Raw genomic sequence first — 16,200 nt, 5'->3', positions numbered from 1 at the left:
TCGAAAAGATTTGAAGCAAGTTTTATTTCTAGGTCTGCTGGACTTTTGGGAAGAAAAAGTCAGCTGGAGCCCACGCACGATCAAATTGTCCGACAGATTCCAGTCCGCCGCACCAAGTCTGTTGAAAAGTCCGGTCGTGTGTAAGCGGCATAAGACTACAAAGCCCCATATATTTACCCAACTCCATCTAAAGGCCCACTTCCAGCCTAAACAGTTACATTTTTTTTTTTTTTGGGAGAAAGGATAGTGCCTTTTTTACTGCCCCCCGATGGGGAGATTTTCCATCACTTCCTGCCATTCCAAGGAGGGCACAGACAAAAAAAGAATACATTTTTAGAATGGGAACGAATTTAAGTTTCTGTCGTTTTGTTTGCTGTCTGTGCCTTCTTGTGCTTTCCTTGCACAGGTTAAATCTTCCCAATGGAGTCACAATTCTACATAAAACCTGAAATAAATTGTACCTGTTCCTCACTGCCCAACTCTAGCCTCCAAACCTTTAGTTTTGGATAGAGCAGGAAAGATAAAAACTTCTAACAATTGTGTGCCACCTGTTGTGATTTTTGGACAGGTCTTGTCCTTGTTGAGAAGATTTCCTCCCCCTTTCTGTTTCGTCTGACGGCTATCACCTATACAAGAAAGAATAAAAATCTCCAAAATAGAGACACGCTCACAGGAGTAGATTGCTGACATGTCCTAAAACCCCCTCATTCTGCTTTATTATTGGTTGTGTGACCATTGGCGGAAATTACATTTACTCCTTGTTCTGACACCTGTAAAATTGAGTAGTACAGCGTGGGAAATGGGATGCACCAAAAGTAAGATTGTTTTGGGATGTGCCGCAACATATCAAGAGGGTTTGAAGAAATTCAGCAGGAATGCCCTTGACCCTTATGGTGTATACAGACTCACTTATTTCCCATCCTTTGCTTATATTATATGCATATTTGATTTAAGCTAACCACACACATTGTTGATCATACAATCTACTTTCAGTGAACGTGGGAGGAAATCATATGCAGTACATCTCTATAATACAGAAGCATGGCGTTTAATAATAGTTGAATTATTGATAATAATACATTTATTTAAATAGAGAGCTGGGATTCAAAAACAAAGTTTAATACTACTGTCTAAGTTTAAAGTCACCTATTAGGCCTTATTCACATGGATGGTTTGAGGCAAAAATCTGCTCTAGCGAAAAAAAAATCCAGGAGTCTTTCCATGCCTGGGGAGGTGCAGAACATCTGGGTTTGGGGAATAAGTCATATGCTCATATGGCTATATAGCCAAGTTCAGGCTATTTCAATTTTGCCATTATGGGACATTCTTTAACAGAGATTGCATTGAGCTTTGTTCCTTCTAGTGTTTAGTCTTGGGATTGTGACATCATTTCCTGACTTCAGAGAGATAGAGGGACCGCTACTGAAAGCAAGTGATTGTGGGACATGTAGTAAAGAAAGCTGGGATTTCAATGGATCTAATGCTGCTGCAAACTACAAGTCCCAGCTGGCTGGAGAGAGGAGAATTCTGGGTAAGCAGATAAATAGAATGCTCCGGGGAGGGGCTTGCTCTCTTGGGACTCAAGGCCTACAATTACAATAGCATAAGGCTAGGCTTCCCTGGTTGGTGTGAGCGGGCACCACAGTCTGGACAGTGCAGAGGGTTTTCCGCAAGTGAGCCTTATTCCTGGAGGCAGATCTGCAGTTACTGGCTTCTCATTGGCAGAGTGGCTATCTGGCGCCACTTTCACCTATGCCCACACAGATGCTTCTGAATCCCTAGGTCGTCAGGTGCACAGCCAGGCATCTTTAACTGGTTGCAGATCCTTCACGAGCCTGTTTCGGGACATCCTATCTTCCCAAGCTTTGGTATCATCAGGATTGGTGAGTGGGCAGAAGCCCTATCTAAATATTACATACAAAAAATATGGTAGGTGGCACTGATAGGCACTGATGAGGCTGCATTGATAGGTGGCACTGATAGGCGGCAATGAAGGGCACTGAGGAGTGACACTGATAGACAGCACTGATAGGTGGCACTGATAGGTGGCACTGATGGGCACCGATAGGTGGCACTGGTGTGCATCCATGTACGCACTCCTGGAAATTTAAGCCCACACTGTAGCAGTCTATTTGGTATAGAGTGGGCATCAAGTGGCTAATGATCGTTGCATCAGGGCTTAGAGGGAGCTGATTTATAACAAGTATTTTCTTCCCCCTCTGGTACCTGGGGTGATAGGTCTCCTTTGGATCTGTTGGTTTATATCACCAGGTTTACCATTACTGTCATTTCTCTGTATATCTCTGTAGTTTGCTTTATGCTAAAAGTTTCACTTTGGAAAAACCCAAATTCTACATTTATTTCCATTGACTCAATAGTATCCAGTAAAGTATCCATTTGCAATTTCTGATATTTCTTTAGTGTCTTGTGCATTTCTAATATTTCTTTGAATAATGTCAGGACCCAGGGTGTCAGAGTTGTCGGGAGGCTTACAAGGTAAGGGCAACCTTTGGGGACAGTTATTTTCCAGCAGCCCCTATGGGGGTAGCGCTACACCTATAAACATGCAGAAAAGCATCAGCATTTACCCGAGTATGGCTATGTACCATCATTCCCTGCTAAGGCTAGCTGTATGCACCACCTGTGGCTCCCGGGGCTGGAAAAGACACTGAGAGATTTACATTAGAGCAGATTTGCAACTCAAACCATCCATTTTAATAAAGACTTAATCTGCCAGAAATGCACTCAGCACCTAAACCCTGTGGGTGACAACACATAATTTTGTGGTCTAAATGGTGCCATCCTGGCCCAGTGGGCTTTTCCTAATCTACTTAATACTTCCCACACTTCCCATCACTACAACAGACACTAATTATTCTGCAGTCCAAGTTAAAGTGGTTCTAAAGGCAAAAGTTTTTTTTACCTTATTGCATTCTATGCATTAAGGTAAAAAACCTTCTGGGTCTAGCCCCCCCCCCCCCCCATACTTTCCTGAGCCCCATCTCAATCCAGCAATGTGCATGAGAGCAGAGGCTCTCCCGGGTCTATTTCCTCATTGGCTCACACACAGCCAGTGAGCCAATGAGGAGAGCGGGGCAGAGCCACACTCTGCGTGTGTGAATGGACAATGTCAATTTACAGGAGCGTGGCCCTGGAGCGAGCCTGCTCAAGTGCCCCCATAGCAAGAGACTTGCTATTGGGGGCACTCAGCAGGGGGGAGGAGCAAGGACCACCAGACCGAGGACCCAAAATAAGAAGATTGGAGCCAGCACATAGTAGGTAAGTATGATATGCCTTTTATTTTATGTTGTTATTTACAACCTGTATAATCATTTTGAGAAGGGACCCGGCTTGAGATAACACAAGAAGTGTGCAGAGGACAGCTCTGAATTTCTGACCTGACCAGCAGGGTTTTTTTTTTTTCTTTCAAGTATTGAACAGACATAACAGAACAATGGTGTATTCCACAGCCCTGAAAGGCAGCAAATACGAGAAGTTTTTTATTGCTAAGTTTATTGCTGAGTTTATATACACTTCAGCAGGGCAGGACTTAGGGTGGTGGGGGCCCCTGGGCTTGAGTCACTTTCGGGCCCTATCTTCTATACATTACCGTATTTATCGGCGTATAACACGGGCTGGCGTATAACACGCACCACAAGTTTAGGAGGGAATTTTAAGGAACAAAAACGTTTAGGAAGGAAGTTTAAGGAAAAAAACTTACATTTAAATGCCCATCAATGCAGCCTTATCAGTGTCCATCTGCAGCCTTGCCCATCCATCTGCAGCCTTGCCCCAGTGTCATTTGCAGCCTTGTCATTGCAGTTCTGAAATTTAAAAATGGCGCAGCCGAGATAGAGTCCTATGTATCGCGGCGGCTCTCGGGTCCTCTTGGCGGCTCTTGGCAGCTCTCGGCAGCTCTCGAGTCCTCTAGCAGTCCCGAGCGGAGCCAAGAGTAGCCGAGTGTACTCGGCTCGGCTCACAGTCACACCCAGTCTTTGGATTATGTCCATCATAGGGCAAGACTGGGCGTGACTGTGAGCAGAGCCAAGCCGAGTACACTCGGCTATGTATCTCGGCGGGGCCCCCTATTGGGTGGGGCCCATGGGCTTGAGCCCAGTCAAGCCCAATGGTAAGTCCTGCCCTGCACTTCAGTTTATATAGGTTAATTTTAGTGATAAAATCTTTGATTGGAACATGTATTGCCAATTTTAGGAACGGCTTTGATTTAAATAAAAAATGTAAACTTATCAAAAAACACTATTTAATGCAGCCTCATTCCATGCGATGACAGCAGACACATGTTTAAGCTGACTGTAAAAGCTATTCTATTATTTACCATAAACTACAAAGTGCAATCTGCTTGTACTATAATGCCCCGTACACACGATCGGACTTTCCGACAACAAAACTGTGGATTTTTGTTTGAAGGATGTTGGCTCCAACTTGTCTGTCAGAAATGTTGGCCAACAATTATGAACGTGGGAACGCGGTGACATACGTATGATGAGCCAAGAAAAAGGAAGTTCAATAGCCAGTGCGGCTCCTTCTGCTTGATTCCGAGCATGCGTGAACTTTTGTGCGTCGGACTTGTGTACACGTGATTGGAAATTCTGGCAACAAAGTTTTATTGGCGGAAAATTTGAGAACCTGCTAGCCAACATTTGTTGGCGGAAAGTCCGACAACAAATGTTCGATGGAGCATACACACGGCTAGACTTTCAGCCAATAAGCTCACATCCAACATTTGTTGGCGAAAAATCCAGTCGTGTGTATTGGGCATTAGACTAAAACTGGCTATACATTAGTAGATCAACCTTTAATAAGAATATTCATTAGAACATTCATACAAAAATTATTTGTAGATTTAATGACTGGACAAATGTTGTTCGAGAGTACTTCAAAATGCTTTCAACATTCAATTTTGGAAAGAGTGTAATTTCATCCATCCTACTTCTTCCTATTGTCTCATCACTGTGTTAGAAAATTAATGTTGATTTAATCCTCCAAAAATGTTCTAACTAGTGACTGACTAGTGTACAGCCAGCTTAAAGCGGTAGTAAACCGCACTTTAAAAAAAAAAATCTGCAAGACAATGACATAATTTGCTAGTATGCATCACATACCAGCACATTATGAAATGCGTACCTTAGAATGAAGCCCTCCAGCGGCATGCTGTCACTGCTGACAGGGCACCCATCTTTACCCGGTCTTCCTTCTGGGTTCAAGTGCTCCAGCCTTCTGATCGGCTGAGCCACGATGACATCACTGCCACGTGGGAGTCACAGCCATGGCACAGAGCCACCCCTTCAGAACGCATGCACCGATGATGTCACCAGCTGCATGCAGTGTGAATATCTCCTAAACAAGTACACGTTTAGGAGATATTTACTGTACCTACAGGTAAGCCTTATTATAGGCTTACCTGTAGGTACAAGTTAAAAATAACACTTTACTACCACTTTAAGGCCAGGGCTTCCCCTCTCGACTTCTGTCGAAGGGACATGTTGGAAAATTTTCTGCTGATCAGAGGCTGCGCTAAATCGGTTGCTGTTAGAATTATATAGTTCCAGTGGAAGGGATTCTTACATCTTGTTTGTATAGATGGAGGAATCAGTTTTTTTTTTTTTTTTTTCTTCTGAACAAAAAAGAACTACCCATGTATGCCCAGCTTATGGATAGCCATTCACATTTAGATTTCTCTTGTTCAGACTCGTGGGCAGAACAACAAAATTCCCCCAACTCAATGTTTGTTGAGATGGGTGATGCCACAGGGCCATCTACAGCTTGAATTTTGGCCGATTCGGCAGGAATTAACCAACATTTGAGCCATGTGTGGCCACCATAACCTGTCTGGCCATCTTTGCAATTACCTACAAATAGTAGATTGAATGGTTAGATTAGGAGATCATATTTACAGAATGGATTTCTTTCTCAAGTCCATATTATGTAGATCTAGTTCAGAATCGTTTGGCCGAAAAATCCAAATCTGTTTCTGGTTAGCGTTTTCTTAAATTCTTCATTTGGTCAGCGAGAAGCTCTAAAACTCCTGTGTTTTTTATCGGTGTTGTAGATTTTTGACCTATATACAATGTATTCTGTTCATTTTTGCTGATACCTGACTTTTATTTTTTGTAGTTGTATGCAATAGATGTAAGTTCAGATTGAAGATAAGAATTGTGCGGCTGGATGGTGAAATGAAGGGGTTACACTTTGTACACATGGCCTCTCCTGGAATATCCCAGCTGTACTCCTCCCCCACCTTTCTTCTAAACATTTTTCCCAATGCCCATTTTTTTTAACAAGCTCTTATCTCATAAATTAACTGAGTGCTGGGGATGCCACATATTTGCAGACTGCCGTAACTCTTTCCTTGCAGAGGGGCCAGTTTCTAGTGAAACGCCAGCCAAGGGTCACCCAGACTCACCCCGCACCTTTTCAACAATATGATGCACCCAGGCCAGTACTATAAACAGTCACAAACAACCTGAATTCCCAAGCGCTGACCTTCCATCCCACTGAACACCTGAACTGTGTCACAATCTGACAGCCGGTCTATTGCATGACATAGACAAAACAGGCCGATCTACACATGAGGAAGAAATTAGGAAAATTGTCGTAGATTGCTGTTCTGTAAAAAAGCCACACTGGCCTGCTAATAGGTCTATGGCCTTAAATTGATCCTGTCTGTACGTGGTAACAAAAAAAAAGCCTCTCTGGAAAAAAGATCACCTATACTTACCTTTCTGGTAGCCCATGTCTTAAAACGGCGCCAATTCACTGCTCCTGGGCCAGTGTAGGTGTTCTACCCTTCCAGGTGTGGCACTACCTGCCAATTTTTGGTTTCACTCGATTCCAATTCCCACCAACTACAGACTTGATGGAGAAATTCTAGACAATTTTAGATTGCAATAACTTCCCCAAACAGACCTGAATGGGAACTTTTAGGACAGAGCTGTCTGAGCCAATATAGTGCTGACTGAGTCTGCACTGTAAAACTTTCCTAGGCATGCGCAGGCAACTGAGGACATACTCTATTGCATGGGCGTGCCTTGGGGAAGTAATACAAATTATTCTGCCATCGTAAGGGAGATAAGAAAAGGTGCATCAATATGGCACAGTAGAAAGGGTGATGGCTGCAGTGTTGGCTGTATCCTCCTTCCTTGGAATGCCCACAAATTGGGCTTCAGCCTGGGGTGAATCTACTGCCAACACAGACAGAATAAAAAATGGGCTTTTAACACACAACAGGGCTATTGATCAAAACGAGACCCATTGTTACATGAACTTGGTTCCTTGGTGAACTCAACTCAGATTTTTTAGAAGGTAGGGATAATTTTTTTTTAATGGGCTTGTTATCTTTCTCTTTGAAATATCCTTCCACAATACTTAAAGATACAAAATAAAATGAAATTCATGAGTTACAGTCTGGGTACTACAGGTCTTCAAAACTCTCACCTGTAAATAGGCTGGAAGACGGACAACTCACCCCAGCCTAGGAGCTCTTCTTATCTGCCAGTTCCCTCCACCCTTATGCTTTATTTCCGCCAATCATGTGCAAAGACCCTCCCTTCAGTGGCCTATTACAGAATGCAGAGTGATACCAATATAACCATATGGCTGCTGTATCACATCTACAGAAGTACTCAAACACTCAGCGATCAGTTGGTATTACATCCGGAGGTGTCCTAACTTGTAATGCTTCACACGATGCAGCCTGCCTCCACATGATGCAGACTGGAAAATCTCAGCAAAGTAACTGTAAAATTATAGGAGGGCGCAAACGCCTAGTGCATTACTAACACCACTTTTTATTAAAACCAAACTCGAACATAAAATGGAACAGGCGCTGTAAATATCTCCAGCCGTGGGGCGATGTCCTCTGACCAAATATGCCAAGGTTGGTAAGCTGACGCATTTCGGGGGACATCCTCCCTTCTTCAGAGCAAACTGTTACATTACTGTTGTGTGTGATATTTTCACAGAAATAACTCTATAACACTATATAATCCTAAAATCTGTTGTATTGTATAAAGGCAACTGAAATCTATCATCATGTTAGCCTAAAAGTTTATCTCTAGCCAAAACAATATTTTTTTTAATGGAGTAGGGAATAGTGCTCCCTACACTACCACATAGAAGGAAGTGAAATAAACTTTCCCTAAATGAGAGGAAATCTCCCCCTAACACAGTTATCAACACATCAGGTGTTCCCATTGGGAGATTTCTATTTTCCTTCTGTTGCATTAACATCTGTAAAATTTTGCATTTGCTGTAACTTTTTGGTTCTAGTAAGAATAGTCACCAGGACATATATAGATGGTGAATCAACCTGGGTGGCATAGACAGCAATAAAAGCTTGGCAGAGGTTTTAACTCTTCACCATTGAGCTACAACTAAGAAAAAAGCTCTAGCTCTTTAAATTGATATATTAAATGTTAACCCAAACTTTTTGTTATAAAGTTACTTTAAAATCCAAATTCCTTCAAGTTATGGGAATAATAATAATATATTTAATATTTGTCTGGCTGTCTCTAGTTTGTTCTGCACTCCTGTTACCTGTTTCCAGAAATCCCACATGTCAGGTGACATCACAGAGCCGGACCAGGCTTGGGAAAGACCACGACCATATGGTCGTGATCCACCTACATGCCTGGACTGGCATCTGGCTCAGCCTCTCAGCGAGCTACTGAGAGCCTGAGCTGGCGGCTCCTGCCCCCTCTACAGTCCAACACTCCAGTGAGTGCAGGGGGTGGGGCAGAGCAGACAGCGGTGACTGACAGTCACCAGCTCTCTGCTCAGGGAGCTCTGAGAACTGAGCGATCAGCAGTGTTTAATCACTCGTGTAATGCTCTGCACACGCGGTCGGACTTTCTGACAGAAAATGTGCGATCGGATCGTGTTGTCGGAAAATCTGATCGTGTGTGGGCTCCACCTGACTTTTTTCCGTCTGAATTTCCGACACACAGCCGGATCTAAAATTTTCCGACAACAAAATCCGATCGTGTGTAGACAATTCTGAAGGACAAAGTGCAATGCATGCTCAGAATAAATTACGGGACGAAAGCTATTGACTACTGGCCCGTTTATAGTCCCGTCATACGTGTTATACATCACCGCGTTCAGAATGACCTGACTTTCCAACAACTTTGTGCGACCGTGTGTATGCTAGACAAGTTTGGGGCAAAATCCGTCTGAAAAAAATCAGACGGATTTTGTCGTCGGAAAGTCAGACCGTGTATACAGGGCATTAGAGCCAGTGGGGGACAGATGTAGCATCAGACTGATGCTGCATCCACCTAGGTAAGTATGATTCTGAAAAAAAAAAAACATATCCCATACTTCCCTTTTAAACTCACCAAACACATTACAATATGATTGTGCAATATTCTTTAAATCTATCAACAATAGGTAGTCAGTGGGAAGAATTCCCTTTATATTGGTGGTCAGTGGGAAGAATGCCCCTGAAATTGGTGGTCAGTGGGAAGAATGCTCCTTACATTGGTGGTCAGTGTGAACCACGCCCCCTATGTTGGTGGTCAGTGGGAAGAATGCCCCTTACGTAGATGGTCAGTGGAAAGAATGCTCCCCCTTACAGATGGTATAAAAGATTATTGATATCACTAATGCCTTATCTGAGAGGCGGAAATCGCTTGGTGCTCCAAGGAACTCCTAGCAACCTCTGAAGGAAATCAACATTTCTGGTTGAGAAAGCACCTTTGCAAAGTGAGGGGAATTTCCTTTTTAGACAGTTGTCACTTGGAACAAGTGCTCCTATTGGAAGACATCCCCTCACCTCTTGTTCTATTGAGAAATTAAACGTCCCAATAAGAAAAAAATTCACTTTAGATAAGTAGAGAATAATTAAAACCTCTCATATTTTTTGTCATCTGTATCACTCTGAAAGACCTCCCTTCAATTTTTGTGATATAAATACAAAAGAAAATGAAAGAATTGGGGTGTACTATTTACCTCCTGTTAAGGGCCTACCTCTGTCTGTCTGCTAAAGCAAATAGAAAGGGGATCTGACCTCTTCTGTTTAGGCAAATCAGATCAGAGGGTAGTCGGGTGTAAATGGAAAAAGGAGTCCATTTACTCCTGGCCACCAATAGAGCAGAGTGGGCTTTATCCATCTTCGCTCTGCAGAAACTGAGCCAACATGGATGTCCCCCCTATCTGCTCCCATGAACAGGGCATCTATGAACTGATTGCCTGCTGATCGGAACAGAATCTGCCCGGTGTGAAAGGGGCCTTATTACTGAAACTAGTGTTCCTAATAGGAGATTATGCTGTCAACTCAAATTTTGGGTTTTCCCTTATTTTTCGTTGCAGTGATAGTAGTCATCAGGACAAAAGGAATGAATAAATCTCCCAAATTGGGACACAGACAGCAAATATCTGCAAGAAGAATAAAAGTGCCACAACAGTGTTCAATAGTCCATATAAAATGTTGCGTCCAGTAAGGGTCAAAGGGACAATAAAAGGGATAACCCACACGTTTCAGGGGTCCAAAATTACCAACTTCATCAGGGCTTGCAAAAGGAAACAATAATGGTCAGATCTTGCATTGTATTTTATCTAGTCTGACAAGATCTATGAAGATTATCACACTGTATACAACTGCTATATAAGGTCCATTTATTATTCATTCCTGAATTTACTTGTTCAGGCCCTGATGAAGCTTTTATTTTTTGACCCGTGAAATGTGTTGGATACTTGTTTTCTTGTCCCTTACTGGAATGAAATTGTATCTGGACTATTGTGATGTTGAAGCCTCCTGCCTGCCTAGTAACCAGATGACTTACACCAACTCCATTACAATGCTATTGGATAGCAACACCAATGGGCAACTTTGTGAGTTCAGCACTATCTTTTCACTTTTCCAAGTAATGAATATCTAATAGGGGCTCTGCCTTTCACCATTTTATCCAAAATATTAAAAAAATGGCTTTAGTACTTTAGATACTCACAAGAAATATAAGAAACCAGTGGGTGATTTTTCTACCTGCCATACTCACAAGAAATATAAGAAACCAGTGGGTGATTTTTCTACCTGCCCCCAGGTATAATACCAGTTTTGGGTGGAAACTGTAGGATCCTTTAATTCAAAATAATTTTTCTTGTTTCTTTGTGTTTTTTTCCAGTGAAACTAATAATTTTGCAGATAGGCAAAGGCCGGACACAGTGTTTATTATTAGCTGCCATCAATGATTCCTTTCACTTTCATTATACCAAGAATTATGTATGTAGGTTAAGAATATATATTTTACCAAGATAATGTACAAAAGTAATATTACTTAAAATAAACATTTTCTGTATGAAACACACATACATACTGTGCTTTGCACATATTGTACTACATTGAACAAAGGATGTGCAAATAAATAATGCAAAAATCTAACTTGATAAAGACATTGGTTGTCCTAATCAGTAATGACAAATAATGAAAGATAAGCGAGTCTCTAACATGTAACACAATAAATAAATTCAATAATGTCACACAGCACAAAAACTGTATTTTGCACTTAGGCATACACACTGATTGTACACAAATACATATTTTTCCAGAATGTGAGTATTTGGATTTAGTGGCTTTTGTGGCACCCCGCAGAAACGGACATAGAATGATCTTAATCTGCTTAGAGAGTCAGGAGAAAGTATTATCAGTTGTATAACGTTCATTTTTACATATAATAAAAAAAATATGTATGCACAAAAGATATTGTGGTCTGAAGCACCATGAGCGATATGCCTCCATCCAAATATACAAACAATACACGATAAAATCTAAAATACTATTTTCAACCTTTGGACTGGGAAAACAGAATAGGGTGGTTAGTAGAAGACTAACAATCCTAAACATATATGTAATTATCCAACCCAATTTTTTTATGCCACTTAATCATATGTTGTATGCCGTTCCAGCACATGTAGTGTCACTATCAGTGCCACGAAGGACTAAATACAGCCAAAGAATGAGATTACGCCATTCACATATAGATTTGATTGTCTGCACATAAACCAATGAATGTCATAGGAAATATCATGGAGGATGACTCTGTAATAGTATACACTACAATACAATAACCCCTACATTGTAATAACATACACTATAATACAATAACCCCTACATTGTAATAACATACACTACAATACAATAACCCCTACATTGCAATAACATACACTACAATAAAATAACCCCTACATTGCAATAACATACACTACAATAAAATAACCCCTACATTGCAATAACATACCCTAAAATACAATAACCCCCATATTGCAATAACATACACTACAATACAATAACCCATACATTGTAATAACATACACTACAATACAATAACCCCTACATTGTAATAACATACACTATAATACAATTACACCTACATTGCAATAACATACACTACAATACAATAACTCCTAGATTGTAATAACATACACTACAATACAATAACTCTTACATTGTAATAACATACACTACAATACAATAACCTCTGCATTGTAATAACATACACTACAATACAATAACCTAACCCCTACATTGCAATAACATACCCTAAAATACAATAACCCCCATATTGCAATAACATACCCTAAAATACAATAACCCCCATATTGCAATAACATACCCTAAAATACAATAACCCCCATATTGCAATAACATACCATAAAATACAATAACCCCTACATTGTAATAACATACACTACAATACACTACACTACAATACAATCACTCCTACATGGTAATAGCATACACTACAGTGCAATAACTTCAGTGCGAACAGAGATTGTACAACCAGATGGCAATTTGTGCAGTCAGCTACCCATAGACCTATCATTGTGTTTATCAAACTCATGATTAATCCCTTGATCATACAATTTCAAAAACACTAACGACTTTCTAATTGCATGTTCCTAATGTATGCAAGCAATGGGGACAGGTAATATTAAAGAGAAGCATCCAGGACTTGTTGATTGACAATTGTATGGCCATGTGTATGGTGGATGATGCCTCCATTGTTTTATTATCTTAGACAAATTTGTAAAAAGACCATCCACACAATAGAAAAGGAGAGAATAATTCTACGTCTACATACTGAATTTCACCTGATGCCTGTCTGATGCTAAGATTGCTTTAATAAAAATGTACACACTTTGTATAGACAAATCTTGTCATATTCACATTGCTGTCCTATATGGATGGCTGTACACTCTATATGCTTTCTGTGTTGCTTTAAACATGGACAGAAACGTGCTTATATAAAACTGTGCTGTATTTTAGCACTGGCAAAGTGGAAACACATACAAAATCTTAACCAAATTGCAGGATTTTAGGCAGGAATGTTTTTTTTTTTTTAAATTTGAGTGTATTTAAACTTGAATAAATCTTCCATTTTGCATATATTTAATCAATTCATGTATAGACTCCTATGGTATCCCTCCATGTATCCCTCCACGTGATATTACATAAAGACCCCTTTTAAAAACAACCCATATTAGTGAGGCTGGCTGCATAGTCGTGTTATTTTAGGACATAATCTGCATTCTTATTGCTAAAATTAGCAGCTCTAAAACCTGAAATCTCAGTAACAGGCGATAGCGGTGATTGCTTTGTATGCTTTTACTTGTGATGTACGGTTTAGAGAAATATAATTCAATACACAAATGGACCTTTCATCAACACGAAACAGGTACCTGACGTATCTACCTTTTCAGTATTTGTTATAGGATATTTGTTCTGGAATATTCTGGATTTTCTACTACCTGTACAAATGTCACCTTTCTTTCTACATATGCAGCTATTTTTTTTTTCTAGTTAACATTTTTAAAATCACAGACATCCTGGATTTCAGGTTTAAATGTCATATTTTCTTTTGGATAAATACAAGTACAGTATTAAAACATATCTGGAATATTTGGATAAATTCATTTAGTTTAGTTTATATTTCGTTTCCCAGTTACAAACATCTTAAGCTTCAGGTTCTTTTTTGTTTTTTGCCACCTGCACTAAGATTCCATGTAAATTCTATTAGTGTGAAATTTTAGTTTGTACATAAGTATATTTTTATTTGTACAGAACTAATCTTTATTGAAGAGTAATATGGTAAAGTAACACAACAGGATGATTTTGCATTCTATAAATATTTAAAATCAAATTTTTTTTTCTCTTTTCTATTTTTTAAGATTTAAAACTAAAAATATAAAAAAAAACTGTGTACAATTTATATAATATTATGAACTTATTTTCCATACTTTGTTGCATTTTTTTGGGTTATAAAAGAAAACGTTAAAGCGGGATGAATTATGTGTACTAAGATAGATATTTGAGATATGTAATGATCCAAAATTTCAATAACATCGCTTCAATGCAAATCAAAAAAATGATTTAACTGATAAATTAAATTATCATTTAAATACTTAACAATTATTCCAGTTCTATGTATTGTAACAGGAAATTATTGAATTTTTAAAGAAGGTAAATTCTTTGCAAGTGAACACAGATCTGCTGAATTCTTATCTACAGCAGTGGAAAAACAAAGGTGAGATTCTGTGACGTTCTTCCGTAACGCTCAGTTTTTTTTTATTTTTACTTAGATTGCATGGACGATACAAAATATGAACGCATGGATAATTTTCGATCTCAGTCGATGAATGTATAGAGAGAGGACTTTCATTTGAGCCTAGAACTTCTTGTTTTAGATTGGTCTCAGAGGAGAAAGAATTGTTTCTGATGGGTTGAAGCATGTATAGCCAACATGGCTGTAGCCCATGGTAGCTCAATAAAACAGATGCTCCTCATATATTATAACTTTCTGGTATCTAAGGTTCATCCTGCTGCCCCAACTTGACCTCAGGCCTATTTTGTTAACCTATTTATTGCCAAAGTAAGCCATTAGGGTTGGCAATTCCTGGCATTCCTCTGAATCACTGGTTAAAATGCCACAGCTTTTTGCTAGAATAGCATCAGCTTTTCCCCATTAGATCTTTCTAGAAAACATACGCCATCCAACTGTAGTTGAAGGTCCAAGAGGTGGCTGCTGTGCCAAGTGGCATCTAGAGAGCCAATTCTGAGTAGAAGGCATCTTGTGTTGTCCTTTAGCACAGCTGGTGATCTCCCCAGGTGTGTCTTTTTATCCTAAATCAGAAAGCCCCCAAGTAAGATTTGACACAAGAACGATAAAAACACAAAGTGACCTGGTTTGAGGTCTTAAACTCAGCACACGTGTTACAAATCTGATTGTACAATCACCTTTAGATCTTCCAACAAGCATGTAGTGCAAGGGCCTGCCTGATTGGGTACCTATTCATTGGAAAGTTTGGCTTGGCCCTCATGGTTTTGGTAGATCTAAAATTGATTGTACAAAGATTGTACGGTTAGATTGTAACGTATATGGTGAGTCTTAGTTTTTTTTCTATCAAATCCATAAGGATCATGTCTGCTGGGGTCACACATATTGAACTTTCCCCATGTGATCCTCATCGTTTCTTACCTTCGAAGAAGCGTTGTAAAGCCTCCGTCTCATCCACAACTTCCATTGCTCTTTCCAAGAGGTACCCAAAGTCCTAGGGCTGTGCAGTCCGGGCTGCCATGAAGTTACAGACCATGAGACTTGTCAGGAGGGGAACCTCAGATCTTTCCAATGAGGATGAGAATTGGGAATGTGACACACCGCTGACAATCGGTTACACGGCTCACTCTGGAGCACACGGCTGTTCTCTGCCAGCTAGAGAAAAAGATCAATGCAACAGTCCAGCTTCAACCAGATCCTCTGCTTCTAAGTCCAGTGCTTTCCCTCTGGTTCTAAACTTTTCCTCATTAGCCCACTCTCTGGGAAACGTCTGCGTTAGAGCAGCAGATCTTTCAACATGACTTTCTTTAGCTTTGTTTCTTAGGGACCTTAAGAGCTCTCCCTTCTTTCCTTTCTCTGGGTAGTGTCAGGGTCAGTATAGCAGCTTGTCTCCCTTGTGCTCCTTCCCTGGGGAGGATGCTTCTCCCAAGGTTTCTCTGCTGCCACCTAGTGGGCAAAAAGTAATTCTATGGGAAATATACATTGTTAACTTACTCAGCATCATTTACCGGACTTGACTTGCACAACAAGGCAGATGTAAAAGAAGGAATAGCTACTCATTGACTCAGGATGTAAATTATATAACCTGAAATTCATAAAGACTATCAAAGACACTTTTCAATCTGTCTCA

The 16,200-nt window shown here is 40.2% G+C and overlaps 1 protein-coding gene across 7 annotated transcripts in view; it reads right to left on the bottom strand.

Moving 5' to 3' along the window:
• MYRF (myelin regulatory factor) overlaps positions 1–15,963 on the bottom strand; it is a 244,940-nt gene extending 228,977 nt beyond the window's left edge. For 4 of the 7 annotated variants that reach the window (XM_077460763.1, XM_077460764.1, XM_077460760.1 and 1 more), the window contains exon 1: positions 15,492–15,962. In XM_077460763.1, coding sequence (XP_077316889.1) covers positions 15,492–15,537 — 46 coding nt within the window. In that variant the 5' untranslated portion in view covers positions 15,538–15,962. Of the gene's footprint in view, positions 1–15,491 lie in introns of all 7 variants that reach the window. The other 3 variants (XM_077460758.1, XM_077460759.1, XM_077460766.1) reach the window with 2 other exon arrangements.
• Positions 15,964–16,200: the final 237 nt, after the last annotated feature.

Source organism: Lithobates pipiens, unplaced genomic scaffold (genome assembly GCF_037356315.1).
Source record: "Lithobates pipiens isolate NorthernLeopardFrog02 unplaced genomic scaffold, aLitPip1_a1.2 Scaffold_10, whole genome shotgun sequence".
Classification (NCBI taxonomy): Eukaryota; Metazoa; Chordata; class Amphibia; order Anura; family Ranidae; genus Lithobates; species Lithobates pipiens.
This window is presented reverse-complemented; position numbering and strand designations above follow the sequence as displayed.